Source organism: Malania oleifera, chromosome 9 (genome assembly GCF_029873635.1).
Source record: "Malania oleifera isolate guangnan ecotype guangnan chromosome 9, ASM2987363v1, whole genome shotgun sequence".
NCBI lineage: Eukaryota > Viridiplantae > Streptophyta > Magnoliopsida > Santalales > Ximeniaceae > Malania > Malania oleifera.
In genome coordinates this window covers 28,771,539-28,796,074 of record NC_080425.1, presented here as the reverse complement: position 1 = coordinate 28,796,074, position 24,536 = coordinate 28,771,539, and the positions used below count along the sequence as shown (strand labels likewise).

Below are 24,536 nucleotides of genomic sequence, written 5' to 3'. Positions count from 1 at the left end.
AGTGGAGCATTTGTCATTAATTTTCAATTTTATATACAGAAAGATTGTTATTGGAGCACTAAGAAGTGAGTTTAAGAATAAAATAATCAAGTAGAACAATTGTAGTTAATTTCAAATTTTTATTGTTATATTTTAATTTGTACTATTTCACATTTCTTCATTCTAGTCATATTTTTTAATGTTATTTAATCCGAAGACAAAAAGTGAACATGTGTCCAATTATATTTCAAATTTGTTTTGGTTTTGAGAATATTAACCAAGTAGGTTGTTGATTTTCAATTTTTAGTTTTTTCTTATGATTCTCAGTTTTCCTTTGTTTTTCTTTTCCATATTATGATTGAAAATAGCCCCTGAAATCTGAACAGTTGAAGGTTGACTTGAAGATATGGAATTAGGAGGTGTTTGTTAGGGTGGATATAGGCTGTCTCAGATCTTACAGGAGGTGAAGGAGCTGGGCGTAAAAGACAGCCAGAGGGATGGTATCATCTTGTTTGAAGACAAAGGCGTTAGGGACATACTCAAAGAAGAGGTATAAAAATTTGTTAATTAAAGAATATTTTTTTGGGGTCAGAAATCTAGATCTCTTTAGCCATCAGCTGGTGTTAAATAGCACCAAATTTTTTCATGAAGTTGCAAACTCACATAGAAGGATCAACCATGTCATCAGAGCTGGCATTGAGGGGCTGAACTTCAGCAAGGATGAGAATATTGTTAAGGGATTCTGAAGTTCTTTGATTCCTTGGACAAAGACTCTGCTGGTTGGAGGCCCAAACTTGATGGTTAGATTTTGACTCAATCAGTGAGGAGGATAACTCTTGGATGGAAAGGTGTTTTAATGAAGATGAGGTTGTTCAACACTTGCACTAGGGACAAAGATCCTGGGCTGGAGGGTATGTCCATGGCCTTCTTCAGGAGTTAGCGTACATCGTGAAAGGGGTTAGGCTACTTTTTAGGAATTCTTTGAACAGGGCAGTTTTGAAAATATTTTGGAATGCAATATTATTGCCTAAATTCCAAAAGAGGGGGGGGGGTGAAAGGATTGGAGATTTTAGGTGCAATTGCCTGGTGGGCAGTGTGCGTCAACTCTTAGCCAAGGTTCTTGCTTTGAGACTTGAAAATGGTGTTTAGGAGAGTGATACCAGAGCCCCAGAATGATTTTGCCGCTGCTAGATGGATTTTGGCTGCAGCATTGGCAGCAACTGGTAAATGAGAGCATGGATTCTAGACATAGAAGAAAAGAACCTGGTTCATTGTGCAAAATGGATGTTGAAAAAACTTTTTACTGTGTTAATTGGGATTTCTTATTATAAGGATGAGGATTTTGCAATAGGTGAAGAGAGTGAATCAAATACTTCATATCTACCATAAGATTATCAGTTTTGGTGAATAGAACTCCAAAGGCTTTGTTGAAAGTTGAAGAGGGTTAATTTAAGGGGTCCTTCCTTATTGCCTTATTTGCTCATTATTATCATGATGCATTTACTCGAATTTTGGAAGGAATTGTGGAAATTGCTTTATTAAAGACTTTAAAGTGGGACTGGGAGCATATGCTAATCTGGAATAGGGTAACTTGTTCCAAGCTGTTGATGCCATTTTTTTGTGAGACAGATGAACATCTGCTTAGAAATTTAAGGTGTGTTTAATTCTGTGTAAAATGAGTGTCTTTGGAAGAGGATGGTTTTTGATAAAAATATTTAGGCTGAAGGGTTTGGTGCCCCAAAGAGGTATGAAATTTTCATTGGGTTGGCCTTTGGGAGGCTATTACGCAAGACTTGGATGTTTTTTCAAAGTTCATTGGCTTTGTGGTTGTTAACGGTAACAGGATAGATTTTTGGCTCAATGTTTGGTCTGGAAATTAAAAGAAGTTTTTCTTGCCCTTTTCCGCATGTGTGTTGATAATTGAAGGATTTTATGGTTTCTAGGGGCTTTTTTATATTTTGTGGAACCATTTTCAGCCTAGAGTAGAGGTAGGGCAGCCAGTGGTGGCCATGGCAAGCAACTTAAGCATCATTATTTAATACAAGCCCTTACCCTTAAATCTTCCTAATGTCTAAATTCGTTGCTCCTCCCTTGTTTTACCGCAGGATGATATTTTCTTTGGATTGTTATTGCCCTTAGCCCCTTATCATATTTGATTGATTAGAACGTATTTTTGGCTGCCACTGGTGTAGGCCATTGGGTAGATGGATGTAGCATATATATTATATATAAAAATAAAACTTTTATTGCTCATAAAGCTTGTAAATTTCTTTTCTGATTTAGATTGTCTGTGGGTCTTTCAATTGGAGTACACTCATGCAGTCTCAAATGATTAAGAGAACTGGGATACATGTTCTTAGATATAGGTGTCTTGATTTACGCCGGCAGCAAATGAATTCCAACATAATGTTGCGGCATAAGGTGGTGAAGCTCATTCGACGATACCTGGAGGATGTACATGGGTTTGTGGAGGTACTATCCTGTGAAGTTTTAAGTATTCGATTTTAACTTTAAAAGATTGGTTTTAGTTTGGTTACATTATGTTGTTCATACTTCATCTTGATTCTGATTGTATTATGTTGTTCATACATTGACTTGATTGTGTCTTTTTCATGGTTGTAAGGTAGATTGAAACTCCAATACTCTCCAGATCTACACCAGAAGGTGCCCGAGATTATTTGGTGCCCTCCAGAGTTCAAGTACACATCTTATACATTTTTACATTCCCTTCATAGTTGCTTTGAGGCCATTTTCCCTGATGTAAATTTGTTTGGGAAATTTTTGCTTGATAATCTGGTCTTGATCAATGTTCTCTTTTTTAAGGTGTTGTCTTGTGTGATTTGAAGGGAAAAAAATGTAAAATTTTTTCATACCATTGGTAGAAAATATTTATGCTTACCCTAAATTCCTAGAGCCTAGTCAGGTAATGATTTGCATTAGGATTAAATAGTTTCCCTTATCATGAATATGCATTATGTTGGAAAAAAATGTGGATTGAAATAAAATCATTAGGAGTACATAGTTTATCTCAAATCTTTGCATTTTGATTAAGATTTTAAAACTGGGCAAAAGCATTTGTTGGAAAAAGTGTGAGTGCATCTATTTTGTTGACAGAAGTGTGAGTTTAAATAAAATTTTTATAAGTAATATGTCAATAATCAATGTAAATTTTTATTTTACTCTTTTTTTTTAGCCAGTCTGAACATGATTCATATTTTTTGCATTGCTTTGTTTCGTTTCACCTTTTACTCCTTTCTGTTTTTGTTATGAACTTCCTTCCTTGTAATTGTCATCTTCCATCTAGTTATAATTGCTGCATTTTATGAGCTGGTGAAAGAGTATCTTCACAATGGAAACTGGAATGCAGCATAGTTACGATAAATAGATTTACTCCGTACATTTTTTTTTTTAAACTTCTTGGAAATGTCTTTTTCTACTAAATTTCTCTTCAATTCTCAATCCTTCAAAGAAATTGAGAGATTTAATTGAGTTGGGTGAATATAGGGATACCGCCTTCACCTGAACCCAATGGGTTCTGCACTGCTCTATTCTTGTTTTTGATGGATTTTATTTATTTATTTTTATTTTTTGATTTGGGTTAAAATTGGGGTTACGTCAGATATGGATAACATATGTTAACTCAGGTGCATCTTAGCATGTCCCTACACTGAACACGCCCTGTTTGTAATCTTATTATTACCAGTTTTTCATAATTACAACACTATCTTATGGTACACTCAAACATGGGTTGTGTCTAGGGTGTCAAGTCGTGGATTTTGACACCGGACAACATGGATGCAATCGTCCATAATTTCAAAATTAAGGGTTTAGGCACTAATTTTTAATGAAGTTAAAGTACAAGTGCTTATATGAACATTAGAATCCACATTGTGGTTGTTGCATGCATCACTCGGAAAATGCCAAATATATAATTTCACTTACTATACACAAGTGATTACAACACAACAGAAAATCATTATGCTAGGAAGACTTCCCAAAACCACATCGTATCTATTTACTTTGTCTCATGCTCTTGTTGAACAGTACCTAAAATGTTGCTATTCTAAGAATGGGTTAGCACATTAGCTCAGGAAGAATTTCCTCTACTATATTTAGAAATGCCCATGTTCATTGTGAACAAAACAAACATTTCATGTTGTAGTATGGCATGATAGGAAACATGACATGAAAATTTCAACCTTGAGGGAAATGATACTAGGGAATATGATGTGTAGCTTCCACAATAATAAAAGGAAGTAGTCATAAGTGGGCAAAATCTTGCCTTGTCTTTGACTTGTCGCCGGATGCAATAACATGTATTAGAAGCACATGCCAACATGCGTCCTTATACGTACAAATACTCCCTCAACACCCCTCTTGTGATAGGACGAGAGGTGGCCCATCCCTAGAATATGTGGTGCTGATTTCCTTACCATGACATGCGATTTGGCCAGATCATGTGATATTGTTAAGCTGGCTGTGGAGTGCATATTCATCTAGCCACAATGCCACTCCCTAACACGAGATGCCTTTAGAAATTCATGCTGCAGCAATTCCACTCCTCCAGATCATCAAGAAGAACTAGAGCTGGGTCACACATACACATGTAATTTGTACATGATAATATGAATGATTTTGTGTTTGCCAATTCCACTCATGTATTATGAAGATGACATGCAAGAATAGTTTAGTATCAATTTCTAATTGCAAATGTAAAAGCATGAACACTATTCTTCTATAAAGTAATATCTAAGCATGCTTAAATCTATCATATCCCATAAGAAATATGGTAAGATATATTTCAATAATAAGACGTAGCACAATCCTACGTTCCACTATAGTGTTGCCTGAAGCCAACTGTAGAGAGGGGCTTGTTTGTCTCAATAGGAGAGGAATGAAGCTCAAGGTCTATACTACTTTAATTTGTTGTCTTCTAACTCATCTTCTACTTCATCTTTTGCTATAGTTATACATCTTTAGATTCATTTTCAGCTTGGTGATCCCTCCTTGGAAAAGTTGAAATAGCTACTTCTTCGAGTCATTTCTTCTAGTTTAAGTCATTTGTCTGATCTAGAGTATGAGTCATGTTAGTTGGGAAATCATCGTTGTGTCTTTTTGGCTTCTTGAATCAAAAACTATTTTGTTAGTTTGTTCAGATATTTGGGGTCATAATTGTGTTCTTTCTATGTGCGGTTTTTGTTACTTTGTTACCTTTGTTGATGACCTTTCAAGGATCTTGGCTTCACTTAATGAAAGATTGTTCTAGGTCATTATATTTTGTGCCTTTGTTCTAAGATTGAAACTCCATCTAATGTACCTATTCGCGTTCTTTACAGTGACATATATTGCAAAAGAATATTTTACTCAATTCACTACCTATAAGGGAAACTCAAGCATACTTTACTAGTCATCTTGTGCTCAAACTCCACAAAAAAATGGAGTTGTTGAAAGACAGAACAAACATATTTTTGGCATCTGTTGTACCTACTTATTTCAAATGAATGTGGCCAAAGTTTTTTTGAGGTGATGCAATCCTTAAAACTTTCTATCTTATCAATAGAAAGCTTTTATTTGTTCTTAGCGGAAAAATATCATATTGAGTCTTTTTCCTCATGAACCTCTGTTGTCTTTACCTCCTTGCATGTTTGTTTGTGTCCCTTTCGTGGGGTATTCTCGTTCTTAAAAAGGGTATAGATATTACTATCCTACTTTGCTTCGTCTGTCTCTTTGGCGTGACTTTGTTTTAGTCCACTCCACGTTACTTAGGGTCTTTGAATGCAAAATACCTTGTTGACTCCTTTCCCTAGCCTAATATTGTTTCACTTCCTGACTTGGGGTTGCTATCTTTGCCTAACTCTCATTCCTTTGACTCTTCTGTTTTGCTTCATCTTTCTTGTTGTGTGAATCATCATTCTTTGCAGGTACATACATGGCAATAGCAAATGAGAAGCAACCATTTTCAGTGCTTCACCCTCCTCTTCAAATCCTCTCCATCCTAATACATGCCTTCCTATTGCTGTTCAGAAAGGAAAACACACTTGTACTCAACATGATATCTCTAACTTTGAGTCTTATGATTCTTTGCCCCCTTTCTACTATACTTTTGTTACAACATTGTCATCCATCTCTCTTCTAAGGTTTATATTTAAAGCTTTGTTTTATTATGAATGGAGTTACAAACTTACAGTGGATGAAGATGTATGCTTTGCAGGCCATTGATACTTGTGACTTGTCATGCTTCCTGCGTGATGGTTTTGCTGACAAGTTGAAGGATTGATTAGTCCAACAATGCAACTCATTCATTAATGGCTAAAATCACATGTGTGTTTGATTCTCTTTTTTGCTGCTAGTTTTCATTGGTCTCTACATGTGTTGGAGCAAAAGAATGCCTTCATGATCGTCATGAGGAAGTTCATGGAGCAAAAGAATTCGTTGCTCAGGGAGAGTCCGAGTTGGTGCCATTTGGAAAGTATTTATATGGCTTAAATTTTTTTTCTACATTGTGGTTTGAGAGACTTATTGAAGTTGGAGACATGAGGTAGATCATTCTATATTCTACTATCATATTACTGGTTGGAAGTTTATTGATTTTTTTTATGTGGATGATACTATAATCATAAGTTGAAGAAAATGTAATAGACAAAGTTAAAGCGGGGTTAGGAAAAATGGAGAAGTGCTTTGGGCATGTTGTGTGATTGTAGAGTACCCTTAAAGTTCGAAGGGAACTTCTAGAGGATGGTTGTAAGACTAGCTATGCTAATATGGATTAGAATGTTGGATAATTGAAAAACAACAAATCCAAGAAGTGAAAGTTGACGAAATGAGAATGCTAAGGTGAATGAGTGGTATAATGTTAAAAGATAAATTAAGGAATGAACATATTTGCGGTAAGTTAAGCGTAGCTTATGTAGAAGATAAGATAAGGGAGGGCTACTGAATATTGCACTAGTGAGGAGGAGTGAGCTAGTTATTGTGAGGGCTAGTAGAAGGCGTAGGGGTAGACCTAAAATAACTTGGAATGAGTTAGTGAGTAAGGATTTAATAATAACTCTGAATTTTTTGGAGGAAAAGTGCCCATGGTTGTGTAAATTGATGGAAAAGGATTCATGTAGCTGACCCCACTTAGTGGGACTTGAAACTTGGTTTGTTGTTGTTGTTATATTGTAATCATAGGTGATGATTATCATGGGATTGATCATCTAAAGGAAGTCTTGCTAAAAATGTTCCAAACTAAAGATTTTGGACCATTGCAGTATTTCTTGGTAATTAAGGTAGTTAGACCTTCGTAGTTGTTAGGTCAAGGAAATATATCCATAATTTTGTGGGATTGTAAGTTATTGAAATTGTACTAAATACTCTCATGGATCCTAAAAATAAATTAATGACAAATGCAGGTGAATTGTTTGCTGAACACATGGAGAATAGTTGGAAAGTTGAATTATCTTATGATCACTAGCCATATATTTCTTTTGCAACTACTTTTGTTAGTCAGTTCCTAGACTCTCCTGAAATTAGTCAATGAAATGTTGTTATCGACATTTTGAGATATCTCAATGGTGCAATTAGTAGTAGTGTTCTGTAACAAGATCATGGTCATACTCGTGTTTTTTCTTTACGGATGTATAAATGTAGACCAAGCATGGTCTCCTTTTGATAGAAGATCCATAACTAGGTAGTCTCTATTGTTGGTGAAAACTTGGTGTCTTGGAAGAATAAGAAATATATTATATATGCAAGGTCATGTTTATAGTTAAGTAGGGCCATGGCTTATACTAGAACCTAGTTTTTATATGAGAGAACTAAGCACGTTAAAGTTGATTGTCACCTTGTTCGAGAAAAGCTTTTGTAAAAGCTTATCAGAATCACTCACTTGTACTTGAGTATCAATTTACTGATTTATTAGCAGAGAATTCTTTCAAATTTCTTTGCCCCCCTTTTAATTCTCACTTGGTACCTAAGTATCAATTGACAAATTTTAATGTTTGAATTGGAATTTTAAACAAGGAGTTGCTGAACTAGTGATAAAGCAAGTAGGAGGTGGCACCTATAGTTTTGGAGTGGTCACCTGACTAGTCTTTAGAAAACTTAGTCCTTTATCTTGATTGGTTGAGCTATCACCATAGGGTGGGTGGTCTAGTCATACCTGACTGCAATGTGCATGCACTATAGCAGAAAAGAGCAGCATTTAACACACATTTTAACACATAGGTACTTATTTTTGTATTACCATTAATACCTTTTTGAGTAAATGTTGTTAAAGTATTTATCCCCATTTGCTTAATATATACATGTAAATAAGTAAATATCCCCTAGTTGGATTCAATATAAATAATTAAAGTCAAAATTTTAAAATAATGATAATCCAAAAATCAAGTTCAATAACAAAAATTTGGATTTTCAAACAACTCAAGAATAGCAACTCACATTTAGCCAAAAAATCTTTATCAAGTGTCACTCTCTGTTGTTGCATTTTAGCCATAAGAAAATTCGAGCATTAGGGAGAAATTTCGGAGCCCTCGAGTCCTCGAGAATGACATATCCTTCCTCTAAGTATATCCTAGCTCACCTTTCCAAAGCACAGTCAATTCTCCTCCATTGTAGTCGTTCTTCCATCCTCATCGTCAGTATCAACTTGAACCCAAGCTCCACCTAGTGCCCAATCCTCTGTGATTGTCCTCCTTTATCGGGGGAATAAGGTCGATACTTAAAAAACCTAGAAACGATCGTAGAGGACATCATGGTGGTCATCACTGCATCCCTGCCGTCCTTTGAGGTCGCAAAACTCACGAAATTTTATTTCGTGAAAGCTAGTGACCTGTAGTTCCATTTTCGTCAATCAGAGGGGTTGCTTTCTAAAACCTTGCATCGTCTTCTTATCTTGACTCCTTCCAGAGATTTGCCTCTACTGAACTCTAGCATATCATTGCAGCAAATCCTCCTTGGCTGTTAGAATCGAGCAGGAGCAGTCAATCTCAGCGATTCCAATGTTCTAGTCTCAGTGACTCTTGCTTGGTCTTCTTCTTCAACATTCAAAGTTAAAGATGGTCCTGCCTTCGAGAGTATTTGTTTGGAGCTTTTTAGCGTTAGAGATGGTATTGCAACCCCACTAGATTTCTTTCTAATCATTAGTAGGGCTTCATGAGCTTCCTACCTTGACTTTGGGAGGCTTTTGTACATCTCGCCTAATGTGTTCTGCTTTAGTAACTTGTTGGTTGTTTGTGCTCTCTCGCCTAGTGGTACATTGTTTGCTTTTCTGGTTGCCTAATTGCTTGGGGGCATGGGAGGAGGGAAGGGGATGGTTGGACTTGCTATTGTGAAAATTGAGAGAAAAATTCAGCGCAAACCGCTTGAATAGTTAAGCTTTCAGGCTATCTAAATTTGTAGGGAGATTCTTCTCTTATATCTTACTGAAAAAGGAGTTCTTATGGATCTTGAGATCCCTGGGGGTGTTTTGTTTGGGCCTATTAAAATTAGCAAATGGGTGAGCAGGGGATGCTTTTTCCATAGAGAGAGAGGTAGGATTCGTATAAAACTAAGGAGCAACGAGAGGGGTAGGTTTGTTTGTATTGAGAAGTAGCCTCTTGGAGGACAAAGGTAGGTACTCCGTGTCCTAGAAGGGAATTAGAGTGAGAAAAGGTACAAATTTTTAGAAGCCTTGATGAAGTTATCTTTTGGCTTTAAGGAATACCACATTATGAGATGTGCAGTTTGTGTCTCCAAGAATGTAGTTAATCTAGAGCAGACCTTGGAGAAATAGAACGTTTTTTAGAGGCTCTTGGATAACTAATCATTCTTTGAAGTTGTCAAAGAGCACCCGATAAAGCAAAGAAGAATTGGGCAATTAAGGAGTAATTTCTCCATTAATGATGGTAATGAGGACCGCAAACATGGGCATTTAAATAATGGTCTCAGAAGGGCCGTTCGTAGATGGGTTGAAAAGGGTAAAATTAATGTGGTATTGACAGCGATTTAGGAGGAGGATCCAATACCTTTTCCAGCTCTAAGAATATGAGACTTATGAAGCGAGTACCCCTTCTAGCGATCAAATGAGTAAACTAGGTGGATTGGAGTTGGGGCGAAAGTTAGAAAGGGAGGGTGGGCAAAGCTCTTAAGGAACGTTGAATGGAGAGGTATTAAAAGTATAGTGTTTGGAAGACTCGAAGGTGATGGAGGAGAATTTGAGAAATGCACTGCTCAATATTGATCCATCTTTCGATCCAACCGGTGGGACATTAGAAAGGGAGTCAGAGATTCCTGAGAGTGGGGGATAGAGGAGGTATCCGATATGGAAGATGACTTGAGCAACTTTTGTCAATTTGAGAAGGAGTTTTTGGTGGATCAATTGAGAGCTGATTTAGCCTTATATGTAGAGGAAGCCTTGGCTCAGCTAATAGACGAAAACTCCATAGTAGAGGAAGTGGAATCTTTAGGATAGAGTAACTTACAGAAAGCACAAAATTGTTTGGGGAAGAGTGTATTCAATTGTTCTAAAAAACTGCGCAAGGGGGTATTAATGATATTAAGCACAATTTAAACTAGATGAAAGAATTGATAAGGGGTCTTTGTCCTCTATCCCTAAGTCTAATTATGAGACGGTGGACTTTGTTGATATTCCTTTGGTAAAAAAAGGGGTATTGATGAAGAGGCAACTTTTTCTATGCTATTATGAACTCGCCCAAATTTGGAAAAGGTGTTCTTCCCCTTCCTATTCAATTTGTTGTTTCTTCTGACACTTTATGCCATACGGAGGGTTCTTCTGGGGATAACACATCTGGTATTGGCTTGAGGGGCAGTGAGAGAGACATTTCATATCCAAATAATTCCTTGAGGACTTGGGTTTGAAATTAGTTAGTCTAGTAGGGGTTGAGGTGAAATTGCCATCGATTCCTAGAACTTATAAGTGAAAAAAAGGTAGGTGCAGAAAGAACTTAAGAATTTGGTTTCTTCTATTAATTATGGGGGAGGGAAGGGAATTGGGAAGGGAGGTAAACATATGCAATTGTGAAAATCATTAGCTGGAATGTTAAAGGGCTAGGAGATTTTAGAAAGAGGGAGTTAATTAAAAAGGTCCTTCTTAGATACTCCCTTGTTATGTTTTTGAGAATGTTGATGGGGGGTTTGTTAAAGGAATTTGGGAAGGTTGCAATAAGGATTGGGCCTTTATACCTTCTTGAGGGTTAGCGGTTGGTATATTGGTAATGTGGGATACTTGCTTTGTTAAAGTGGATGGTCTAGTAGGTTTTTTCTCTCCTTTTGTTTTAGTAGATGTGAGAGGCCAAGGTCAGTGGTGGGTTTTGCTGGTCTATGGTCCTTCTAGATCAACCCTTAAGAGCTCTTTTTGGGATGAACTTGGTTATGTGTACGACTTTTGTGCTCCTAAGTGGATTGTGGGAGGTGATTTTAATGCATTGAGGTTTCCTCGAGAGAAGAAAGGAGGTGATAGAGTTATTGCTGCTTTGCCGAGTTATGACTCCGTTGTTAGGGAGTGTGGTTCGAGAGACCTTCCTCATAATGCTAATGTTACGTGGTCGGTGGGTGGGGATAGCGCAGTGGCGAGTTGGCTTTTGATAGATTCCTTTTTTGTACAGAATGGGTGGACAAGTTCCCTAACCTCTCTCAATCTTTTTTACCTAGGCCCACTTCTAACTACTTTCCAATCTTGTTGGAATTGAGGAAGGTTGCCTAGGGACCTACTCCTTTTAGGTTTGAAAACATGTGGTTGGATCATGATTCCTTTCAGCCCTTAGTTAGGAATTCTTGGAATGAGGATGTTGAGGGGGGTTGGGAAGACTTTAGATTCATGATAGGTTAAAAGAGAAGTTAAAAGAATGGAATAGGGAGGTCAGGAGGTGTTCAAAGACTTAAGGTTTAGAGAGGTTAGTATCTTAGGAGAGTTGGTTGAGTTAGTTGGGAAGGAAGAAGATAATGCTCTATCAATTGAGTAAGAGATGCGAAGAGTATCTTTGAAGAATGAATTGAAAGAGGTGATTTTCAAGGAAATGAGAAGTTGGAGGCAGGAGACAAAAGTTTAAATGGATAAGAGATGGGGATTGTAATTCTAGATTTTTTCATAGGATGGTGATAAGGGAAATGAGGAAGAATTTGATCAGGGAGGTGGAAATGGATAGGGGGGTCATTATAACCGATCAGAGTCAAATTGCAATCACTGGGTTTTATCCTAATTTGTATTTTGAGGAGGATGTTAGTAGTCCCATGATTGACGGATTAGATTGGGACTGTTTATTTGGTGAAGAGGTGGGTTGGTTGGAGAGACCTTTTGAGGAAAAGGAAGTGAGGGCCCATGGCTTTTGGGATGGAGAGGGATAAAGCTCTAGGACCTGACAACTTTAATATGGCTTTCTACCAAGATTGTTGGAAGGTGGTTAAGGATGGTTTGCTTAAGGTCTTTAATGAATTTTACAGGAATAGGATTTTGAGCAAGAGTATCAATCCCACTTTCATAACTCTCATGCCGAAGAAGAATAAAATCTATTAAGATTTTAGACTATTGACCTATTTAACTTAGTTTTCAGTGTTTATAAGATCATCACTAAAGTGTTAGCTAATAGGTTGAGTATGGTGCTTGATAGGACTATTTCTAACGCTCAAAGTGCATTTGTGGGGGGGGGGGGGGTAAGCAAATTGTGGATGCTATTTTGGTTGCTAATGAGGTTGTGGAGGATGTTCAGAGAAGGAAAAAGAAGGTATCATCTTTAAGTTGGATTTTGAGAAAGCTTATTATAGACTGATAGAATGAATTAGAAATTTCTGGATAAGATCTTTGTGAGGAAGAGGTTTGGCGAGAGATGATGGTGCTGTAGTTGAGGCTGTTTGCATAATGTGAGCTGCTCGGTATTAGTAAATGATTAGTCTAAATCTTGGTTAAAGGCTACAAGAAGGATTAGGCAAGGTGACCCTCTTTCCCTGTTTTTATTTGTTTAAGTGGCTGATTCTTTGAGTAGGATGGTGGATAGGCCAGTGGATTGAGGTTTAGGGAAAGGCTTGGAAGTGGGGAGAGAGGGGTTCAAGGTTTCACTCCTTCAGTTTGCTGATGATACTATTTTTTTTCTAGAGGACAATAAACCATCCTTCAAGAATATTTTGGGTCTTGTTCATGTTTTTGAAAAGGTTTCTGGGATTAAGATTAATATGTGTAAGAGCAGTATCGTGGCTGTCAATTTGTTTTTTTTGAGAATGTTAGGGTGCTATCTATGGAGGTGGGTGTAGTGTTTTGGAATGGCACTGCCCTATATTGGGGTTCCCTTGGAAGGTGACCCTAGATCTGCTAGTTTTTGGGATTCTATTGTGTAAAGGGTTTTTAAGAGATTGGACAGTGGAACTACTCTTATGCAGGCTTGACTTTCTGGTGTCCCTTTATTTTTTCTTCCGATTTTCAAGATTCTGGCGGGGGTTGCTACTAATATTGAGAAGATAATGAGGGATTTCTTACGGTCAGGGATGGGGGTAGTAGGGATCATTTGGTTAGTTGGGGAGTGGTGGGTAGGTCTAAACAGGAGGGTGGTTTGGGTATTGGAAATCCAGTGTCTAAAAACACGGCCCTTTTGGCTAAATGGCTTTGGCGGTTTCCACTAGAGAATTTTTTCGTGTGGCATTTGGTTGTTAAAATCAAGTATGGATTCGATGAGAATGGGTGGGATACTAGTTTGAGATTTAGATGTTCCTCGGAGAGTCTATGGAAAATTATCTCTCAGAGTTATCCCCTTTTGATTCACCATAATAAATTCCTGGTGGGTAGAGGTAGTAATATTCGGTTTTGGAAAGATCCTTGATTGGGGAATGTAGTTTTGTCCACCTCTTTTCCACGCTTTTTTGCATAAGTTCAGGGTTGGATGAGTCTATTTTTCTTTTGTTGTTGATCCAGGTGGCTCTTTGCCTTCTTGGGATTCCACTTCTGTAGATCGTTAAATGACAGGGAGATAGGAGAGCTATCCTCTTTGCTTGCCTTGTTGAATAACTATAATTTTTCTTTAGAGGAGGATAGGCAGTCTTGGTCGCTGGATCCTTCAGGGCTTTGTTTGTGCAAATATTTTTGTGATTTTTTGAATAGGTCGAATTTATCTTTTTCTCTCTATAGTTCCATTTGGAAGGCAAAAGTCCCCTTTAAAGGCTTTTTTCTGGTTGGTTGCACTTGATAGATATATTACCAATAACTTGCTGCAGGTTAGGGGACCTTTGAAGGCTATATCTCTGGACATATGTGTTCTCTGCTTTAATTGTTCAGAATCTTCATCGCATTTGTTCATTCATTGTGGCTACGCTTGGAGTGTTTGGAATAAGTTATTTGGTATTTTAGGCGAATGTTGGGTGAGTTCGAAGACAATGGAGGATTTTTCAGCAGTGTCTTTTGCTGGATTTGGAAGGAAAAAGGAAAGGGCAGTGCTTTGGATTTTTTTTTTTTTTGGGCAGTTTTTGGAGGGTTGTGGATGGAGGGTAATGGGCGCATTTTTCTAGGGAAGAAGTCGGCTCAGTTTCTGGTTTGGGAAAGGACACATTATTTGGCTTCTCTTTGGTGTGTGGGATAAGGGAATTTGAGCTTTTCTGATATTCAGCACGATTGGCGTTATGTGTTGGGACTGTTTGTGATGGTTTTTCTCTTTTGTTTCTTAGTGTGCAGGTTGTTCTTTTGTGTTTTTTATCTGGATTTTCCAGATCTTGTTAAGGAGATGTCTTATTTTTCTTGATATATATTCTTATTCTATTAATGAATTCTTCTTTTATTACAAAAAAAAAAAAAACTCACTGTTGTTGCATTTGATGCATCGAGCTTGTGCTCTAAGAATTTCATTTTGAATGATAGTACTGTCAATTATTACATTATCTCTCTCTTGTGACGTTCCTCTCTCTTCTTCTGTAGCTGCTCTACATTATCATGGTTAATGTAATGCATGAAAGGAAGAGATCGTATATGATCAGTTTGGATTGAAGGGAAGATCCTTTGTGTTGAGACTGGACGAAGTGGGAAAAGGGTGATTTTTTGCTTGTACTTAACCCGACTCATAATTAGTGGCCGAGGTTCTCTTTAATGGTTGCAAAGTAGTTCTCAGATGGATTCAAGTTGATCTTTGGCAGGTTGGGAAGGGGATTGCAAAGTGTTAGATTTGTTAGCATGAGATACTGATTGGTGATTCGACCAACGAAACTAGGGATGGATGAAAGGGGAAATGATTTTCATTGTTGGTTCTTGGTGGGGATGGATGGTGAGGATTCATACAAGAATTCTGTGCCCAGGTTGGGGATTTTCCCGCTGGTCTCAGTGGCATAGATGAAGGGCTACAGCAGGGTGTTTGTTCATGGAGCTAGGTAGTGACGAAAGAAAATGATGAGATCTGTGCATGATGTGTTTGTGTGATATAGGTGCAACAGTAGCCTGTTCTTCCATTGCTACCAGAGAGAAAAGCTTCTTTGTATGTGGGCTATGGCACCCATGACAGAAGTTTGTTATGGGGGCTGAGAATGCTGAATGCATCGAAGATGGGGTGGAGAGGGTTGGGGTTGTTTGGCGATTGCAGGCTTGGGGCCAGATTTTTGGGTAGTAAAGGATTTGAGATGGCCTGGCTTAGGGGCTGCTGGGTGTCATTTCTTTTTTCCATTTGCTATGTCAATTTTACATTGGGAAAACTCATGTTTTAAAATGTGAAAGCATAAGGCGAGGTATTTTAACCCTTAAGAAGTGAGGCGTAAACCTTAAGGTGTTGGAATGTAAGCCTTTTGAGAATTTTATTTTTAGATAAAAATGTGTACATAAATTATATATATTTTAAAAATAATAAAAATAAGAAAATCACAAATATAGTGTTAAAAAATAGATATACTTTGCAAACTACTTGTAGGCCATTTAAAAATGCTAACTTGAATTCAAGACATAAATCATGACAAGAGATAGCTATACAATTAAAAAGTTCAAACTATTTTTGTGATCTAAGATATAACTCTCAGTTATTTTGGAAAGGTTGAGGTTCAAGAGTTTTAGAAATCAACTCATATTATGACATTCTTTTCATACAAACATGTAGTTAAAATTTTCTAGCCAATTCTTACATGAGAATCACACACCCAAAATGCGTAAGCCTCAACTAAAAAGGTGCAAAAGGCACGCCTTTTGTACAAATGTGTAACCCTTATCATGTAATGCGTTAGCATTTTTGGAATTTGGTATTTTAGATTGAGCCTCAAGGCGTTTTAGGCACGCCTTGCCTTGAGGCTCACCTCGATCGAGCCTTTAAAAACACCGGTGAAAACCCGTATTGCTGTATAGTGAAGATAATGAGTTATAAACTTCGTTTGTTATTATTACTGGTTTTCTATTATGTTTTTGTAAAAACTGAAAACCAAGTTTTATGATTTTCAATACTTCAAAATCCAGAATTAAATTTTGTGGATTAAAATTTTCATTATTTGCACATTTTTAAATTAAAATTAAAATGTAATGACCGTGTGAATTTACAATATAACTAATACAAAATATATAAAATTTCTATAAATTTTAAAAAATGATAAAAATTATTCAAAAAATCATTTATACCATTTCTCATGACTCTTCCTTGAGCACGGAAAAATGAGTTTAGAAAATATAATAGTCAAATAAAACAATTATAATTATTTTCTATTTTATTATAATATTTTACAAGTCATATTCTTTTGCATTTTTTTTATGATATTAATCATATTTTTTAATTGTTATTTGATTCAAGGACAAAAATGAACATGAGTTCTATTAGGTTTTTAATTTTGTTATAATTTTGGTAGTATTAACCAAATAGGTTGCAAGATTTTTAGTTTTTATTTTCTCGTATCAGTCTCCATTTCAGGTTTTCATTTTCATAATTTTTGATAGTGATACTAAACAGCCCCTATTCAAAATGTTTTAATTGTGAATAGGATGTTGTATTGAAGGCCGATGCTCTTGACCAAAAAGAACTTTGCATAAAAGCTAGGATGTCTGCATGTGGCTTCAAGTTGTGGTGAGCCTCAAAGAGCTGGCATGCAGCTGCAAAGAAGAGTTCTTGTAACTGCCACTGTTATCCATTTGAGAGTTGGACTTTTGGTGAAGTTCATGCAATGGAATTTGAGAATGCATAGATGCTGGAGCAAAATCACTCCCTTGGGGGGGGGGGGGGTGGTGGATTCTTGTGGGTCAACTGGTATGCTAAATCTTTTTCTGGTGGGTCAAATGGAGCAGGAAAAGAAGTGGGCATAGTACCAATGAGGTCTCTAGAGAAGTACCCTTGGAGGTTGTTGGTGGTGGGAAGTTCTGGAAGGAGCAGGAGTGTCAATCTACTAGTGACCCGGGTGTGGTTTGAGTCTGTAAGAGCATGTGTATGGATGTGGATTGCAAATCATGGGGCTGTGATGTGAGAAATGCTGGTAAGGCATGTAAGAAAGGCCAATTTTACTCAGGTGTATACTCATCGACCTGCAGTGTAGGAAGAGACTGGAGAAGGAAAATTCTCTTGTTAATAATTAAATGACTTCTGACTTGTGGGTAAGTTAAGAAATATGAATGGAAACTTTTATATTGTGTAAAGGGAAGCAAATAGATTTTAGTCTTTTAGTTCTATGTTTTAATTGAGAGGATTTCTTATCCACCGTCTGTTGCAATTATTTATTTCATTAATAGATTTGTTTTTTATGAAAACATATAGCATAAAGGAAGGACTATTCAGAGTTAGGTTTGGTGCAGATAAAAAAGGTAAAAAAGCAAATAATATTGAGGAGAAAAAAAAATGACGTAATGTATTGGACAATGAGAGTGAGTTTGATAGTGATTTTTCTGTGATGGTGGTCTATAATTGGATAAGGTTCATGAACCATTATGTTTCTTTTTCTTTTGATTTACTTGGGGATATTCATTATGTGCCATGATATTCGCCTGAAGGTTTGGAGGGAGTTTCTATTTTTGATGAGGATGGATTCGGTGAAGATTTGCTGAGGAATCAATGTGGGGATGGAATTTTTACCCACCCCAGTGGGGGAGGTCAGTGAGAAGAATATTGAAACTTAACAGTTGATGGATAAGATGGAAATGTGGTTGTCTTATCCTGCAGGAAAAGTTCACTTGGATGGTGGTATTAGTAAGGTGACGCAAGGCCAGCCTGAATTAGCAAATTTACAGTGTTCTTTGAATTGCAACAAGAACAGATTATGAGGGCAAGGGACTGAAAATGGGTTTTCTTGTTTAGAAGTGATGAGTTTTCTCCCCCCCCCCCCCCCCCCCCTCTTTTTTTTGTTTTGTTTTTGTTTTTTTAGCATTTTCTCTTTTCGAGTATTTCTTATCCTCTACTATGTTGTAATTGCTGTTGTTTCTTTCTCAGCACATTTTCTTTTATTGTCTAAAAAAAATCCATGAAAAAATTATTTTTCATCTGAAATTCAAAACTTGGCTTTTTTTTTCTGATACTCTGAATAAGAATTCCCTTTTCAGTGCACAGCTACATTGACCATGTCCAAATCATATGTTTCATATCATGATAGGTCAAAAAATAAGCAAATCAATTAGACATTCATACATGTGAAACACTTAATATTTATGTATACAAAATTGCATGCGTACGGGCATCCCCAGCCTGATGTTTGAGCAGTCCCCTTTCCTTGCGTGGATATCTTACTTGTTTATAAACGTTGGCTATTATAAGGAATATGTGCTATTAGGGCAAATTATAGGAGATATGGAATAACTAAAGAGATTGAGGTGTGTTGCATTTATATTTATCCGTTTGGCCTTTTTCTGTTGGGTTTATTTCTCAACGATGGAGGGATGTGCAAATTTTTTTGGCAGGAAGCATGATTTTAATCTCGTATAGCTACTGTTGATTGGGGATACTTTGTGAATTTCTTTATTGACTGACAACTTTGATTCACTCGATTGCTTTTATTTTTTATTTATTTAGTTTTGTTATTATTCATTTTTTTTTATAGCTACTTGTTAATTGATGATACTTTCTTTTTTGATTCACTCTAATGTTTATTTTGAAGCCAGGAACATTCTACGCTTTGCCCCAAAGTCCCCAACTGTTTAAGCAAATGCTGATGGTCTCTGGTTTTGATAAGTATTATCAAATTGCAAGGTTTGCTGCTGACTATGAGCTGTTTGAGATTTAGGGCGCTGACTTCTGCCATGTTTTGATTTTTTTTTTGATAAAATAAAACTCACATGATTTAATCCTAAAATACAAAAAAAGGGAAAAAAATAAACAACTCAACAAGACAATGCAAGTGAGACGTGATGACTGTAGTTTCTATTTTCATTTTGCAAGAAGAGATATGACCAAAGTCACGATACAAGTTTGAATTCGTGTTTCTTTGTTTGCAGATGTTTCCGAGATGAAGATCTAAGAGCAGATAGACAACCTGAGTTCACGCAGCTAGATATGGAGCTGGCTTTCACTCCTCTGGATAACATGTTGAGGCTCAATGAAGATTTAATTAGACAGGTTAGTACATCTGGTGCCTGGTTAGAAGAAAATGAATGGCTGCAAGCTTGGATGATGCCTTACATAAGCAAAATAACCAGGATAGAAGTAAATGAAGATAGCCAAGAGATTGTGTATAATAATCAATTTATGATGACAAGTATGAAGAGACATATTCAGAAAGGAAACTGCTACTCATACTCTAAATTCTTACTCAAAATTCGTATTCCCTAATGTGACATTTAATGTTTTATGCTGTATGCCCTGTTTTTAACAAATTTCTTGATTTAAGTGAATTGACAACCTGGGATGGAATCCCACATCAGGGGGTTATTAAAATGAGTATGAAAGAGGATTATGTCCCACATTGCTATTCTGAAAAGACATCAAGGGGTGCATCCTGTGTACACATGGCATATTCAATGGAAACACAATAGAAGAAAGAGGAAATTGAGATGAAAACGCATAAAAAAAAAAATCCAAGAAATTATCTAAAGATTCCATTTGATTTGCTTCTACAAAGAATGTAAAGTCTTGAACTAACCTTCTTTCATCTTGTTAGAGGAAGATTCCATCCCTTCAAAAGCTCCAATGTTCCTTTCCTGCCGAGGGATCACATAATGGCACAAGGCACCCAATCAAATATCCGCTGCTTAGCTACTTCTTCCTCTCTCCAAGCACTAAACTCATTATGGACTGAACCAGCTTGTTCCCAAATGATATCAAACAGCATAGGCCAGTTCCCGAAGGGATCTGTGAGAGGGAAAATGCAAAAGAAGATGTTCAACAGAGCTAACAGACTGCACAGCCTCTTACAGAGGAAACATCTGTGCACTAATATTTTCTCTCAATGAGTTTTCAATTGGCAAAGTCTGTTGTCTGGAAGCCTCTCAAATACTATAGGAAAGACTGCTTAGGGCCATCATGATTAACAATATAGTTGGATGAAATATCAAAATCACCATTCTTAGTATGTTTTGGAACCACCCCAATCATCCTCTCCCTTTCTGATCATGGCTTCATGGAGATATCCAAGGTGACAATCAAATTATTCTAGACCCCAGTGGGCACCTATAACTAAAAGCGATGCCAAAACTATGTCTTCTCTAGAACAATTGACTGTGGCACAGGGTTGAGACATGAGGGCTAACTTGATGTAGGGCAGGAAGCCAGGCCTTGGGAAGATCCTTCTTGGAGAGTAATTAAGAAGAATTGGATTGAGAATTTTTTGGTTTAGTTAGTATTTTATTATGTGTTCAGTATTAATTAGTACAGGATTATGTGTATTTGGGGTTGTTTGTAATACTTGTGTAGTGTAGGGGCTTGTTTGTAATTCATGCTTTTTTAGGGATATATGTGTAATTTCATGTGTAGAGCTCTCTTTCCCTTCCTTCCTCTATTCTAATTTCTCGTTGGCTGCAGAACCTTGTTCTGCATCTGTATCATAGCCTCCTTTCATTGTCTGTCTTAGAAAGACCTCAATGGATCTCTTTGGCGTCCAGGTCAAATAAATCTTGAGAGTGAGCCTCTCTTTTGGTCTAAGTGTTTTCTTTTTTGGGATAACAAAAGAGATGATTTGGTTAAAGAAGAAAGAACTCTTTTGGTCCAAGTGTTGCCAACCTGCTCTGTTCTGGACTTTCAATCATTCTTGAAGATTTCAGCCAATGGAAAAAACTTGTGGAGCCTTTTATATTTGACTCATTCCACCGGCCATTTTGGCTGGAGAAATCTTCTACCTTAACCAGATGTTTAAAAACAAAATGATCTCTTTCCACTTCTCAAACCATTGCAAAAAATCAAAATAGGGTGGCAGAGCACCAACAAGGAGGCATTATCAAAGTGCTTCTCCCAATCCGTTGAAACACAATCTGTTTGCTCTTGAGAAGATGGAGTTTTGGGTAATGCTTGATCAAGTGTAATCATCACTAAGGAGGTGATTAATGAGACTTAAAAATGAATAACGAAGTATAAGAAGTGTTCCATATATGATGATATGTACAATAATAATTTAACAATATTATTTTCAAAGAAGAATACGTAAAAGTGCTTGCATGATCCTTGGGATGTCCTAAACCTTGACGCCATTGTGTAATTGTAGACATGTATGCATTCATGCATGTTAATGCCAACTTTTGTACAAAAAGTAAAAGTTGTCGAAATGGAATGTTAAGGTGGTTGAGTGTTATAACATTAAAAAGTAAATTAAGAACGAGCATATACACAATAAACTAGGCACAGCTCCAGTAGAAGACAAGATGGAATTCTTTTATGAAACCTTAGAAATGATTAATAGACTTATTAATGTAAGTTCTAGGACTAATATATTACAAGTTAAATACATCTATGTTGTGTATGAGGTGGAACAGTTGTAATATAATGTGTATCAAACATATTTGTAAGATAATGTGCATTAAAAATATTCAGTTAATACAAGAAATTCATAAATCATTTAAATATTATTTATTATACAAATAATGATAATTTAGATATGAATTGTTAAATAAAATGTTGTTGTAAGTTTATATGAATTTAAATATTATTTATTATAAAAATGATGATAATTTAGACATGAATGGTTAAATAAAATGTTGTTGTAAGTTTATTTTTTCATATGATTTCAAAAGCTCTCGTAATAATCTTTTGTTTTGATAAGAGAATACAATATTTTAAGAGAGAAATTTCACTTCACTCCTAAATCTCTCATTTGAATTATGAGAAAATTTCATTCTATGGTTATTAAAATAGTGATATGGATTGTAGGATTGTATGATTCTACGACCTAGATTCACCCAAACGATCCAAGCCGCAACAAAAATCGGAATCAAGTAGAATCGTAGAATCGGAATTGTAGAATCATATGTAGAATTGTACAGATCCTACTCTGTTACCTGGATTGGGATTTTTTTTTTCCTTTTTGGGCTTCAATAATGTGGCCCAATACATGTTTTTATTCCTTCAAAGGCCCCAAAAGGTTTATGTTTGGTTCAAAGTCTTCGAAAGCTGGGGCAAAATGGCTCCCAGCCTCCCATCAGTGAACAGATTCAGAGGAATCTGCACCTGACTTCCCTGTAGTTCGATACCTCAGCCCTCCACTCATTGAAATTCAGCAACCAGCACCTGAATTTATCTCCTGTTTGATGGCCAGAGAGCCCTCCATCTGGTGACTGCTATTTGATCAGCAGCTGCTAGCAGTCTTGCTGTTTGACCAGCAGTTCTTTGGTGTTCAACAACCAGAATTCCTGGGGTTCAACAAAAACTCAGTCCTCAGTCCTCAGCCCTCTTCCTTCTTTGGTGTTCGACAAGAGCACATCAGTCCTCTTCAACACAGAGTTCTTGTTTGATCAGCAGCAGCCAAGAAAAGAGCCAAGCCAGCTGGCCCAGCAGAGCTGCAGAGGTATGCTTTGAAGCAAATTTTTTGCTTCTTGAAAAGACTCAATAGCGAGCACTGTTTTTCTCCTTCTTCATCTCCTTTTCTTGCTCTTCTTCTTTTTCTTCTTTTTATTGTTTGAACTTTTTATTGTATTTTTAACTTACTAAGTTACTAACCAAGTTTTTAGTCCCAAGACTTGTCATAAAGATCCACATATATAAATTTTTAATATTTATTTTACATTGAAAGTTGAATCTTACGATTCTCTATCCGATTCTATGACTTGATCCTGCAGACCCCTCCAACTATCCCACTAAGAATCCCAAAAAAACCCTTGTGTCATTCTATAGTTAAAATTTCGGCAAGTGTCAAAATTTTGAGATTTCGATAATTTTTTGGATGATTTGTTGAGATTTTGATGGAAATTATGTAAGACAGAAATCGACTACCATTTCAATTTTGAAGACGAAAATTGGAAATTTCGACAATTTTGTGGAAATTTAAGACCATGGGGGTGACTTAGATGGTTTGGGCATTTGAAACACATGCCTAATAGGGCACCTGTGAGGAGTGAGTTATTGTTTTTGGCATGAAAAGAGGTAGTGGTAGACCTAAAATAACTTGGAATGAGATAGTGAGCAAGGATTCAATAGCTCTCAGCAGAGGAAGATGCTCTTGCTTGGGTGAATTGCCTGAAAAGTATTCATGTAGCTGACCTCATGTAGTTGGACTTAAGGCTTCTCGTTGTTATTCATGCCAACAATTCTACAATGCCAATGCGTTATTAATCAATTCATGTGAAGCTATGAAGTGTTGATTATTCCTCAGCCCCCTTACAAGTCTCTTATTGATTAATTGCTTTATTTCCCAGGACAAACAAATGTTTTGCATAGCTCAGCTCAGGCTTGTGACATAAGTTAGGTTCAGGCTTTGTTTGAGTCAATTGTATGCCTGATAGATCAAACTCAGTTTGAATTGTAATTTTGGGTTTGGGTTTGGCTTGTCTTGTCAAGGTTAATTGTTAAAATGTTGCTGGATAGGACTGGATTAAGGTTTTAAAATTTTTCATAGTCAATTGGTGGTTTTTATGTTGATATTAAAAATTTTTTGTAGTCAAAATTGACAATGCCCTATTGCAGTTTGAATTAGTATGCTTAGTATATCAATTGGTGGTTTTTATGTTGATTATAAATGTGTTGTAAAGTTTACTTAAGCAGAGTGCAACGCAGTTGCTCGAGGCTTGTCGAGCTGGCTATGGTTTGGCTTCTCAGGTTTCTAATTATGGTGTTATAATGAATTTTCCTGTGAAGCAGACTGGCTTTGTTCAAATGACAGTTTGAGAGAGAAAAATTTTCCCCATGTCATTGAAGTGAGAGGGTGTGCTTCAGGCGTGCCTAGGCGTGAGGCACACAGAGGTGATTTCCTCTGTGCCTCATATGGGTTGAGGCATTGCAATACGCAAGAGCCACTCTGGGGCAACTGTCATTCGTTCTTGACTTTTTCTTTGTATTCTTTTAATCTGAGCCTTCTGCTTTGTTATACGTTATAAAAAATGTCATCATGAGTAAGAGCTTTTAGTAAAGTGCAACATCTCTTGAGGTTCTTCTCTCTTGATTGATAGCCGTCATGAGGTTATGAAATCACCGACCAAATTATGGATCAGATCAGGTCTCTTCTCATGAAATCGGGTCTGTCCATCTTCTTTTTAATTGACCAAAATCCTGAGGGATTGTTTGGAACCACTTATGAAAAACTCC

The 24,536-nt window shown here is 36.7% G+C and overlaps 1 protein-coding gene across 2 annotated transcripts in view; it reads left to right on the top strand.

Moving 5' to 3' along the window:
• The window catches only part of LOC131164712 (aspartate--tRNA ligase, chloroplastic/mitochondrial), a 68,160-nt gene that overhangs the window by 12,191 nt on the left and 31,433 nt on the right, over positions 1–24,536 (top strand). For both annotated transcript variants that reach the window (XM_058122131.1, XM_058122130.1), the window contains exons 4-7: positions 2,340–2,451; positions 2,607–2,678; positions 18,973–19,064; positions 19,310–19,430. In XM_058122131.1, the coding sequence (XP_057978114.1) occupies positions 2,340–2,451; positions 2,607–2,678; positions 18,973–19,064; positions 19,310–19,430 (397 nt within the window). The remainder of the gene's footprint in view (positions 1–2,339; positions 2,452–2,606; positions 2,679–18,972; positions 19,065–19,309; positions 19,431–24,536) is intronic.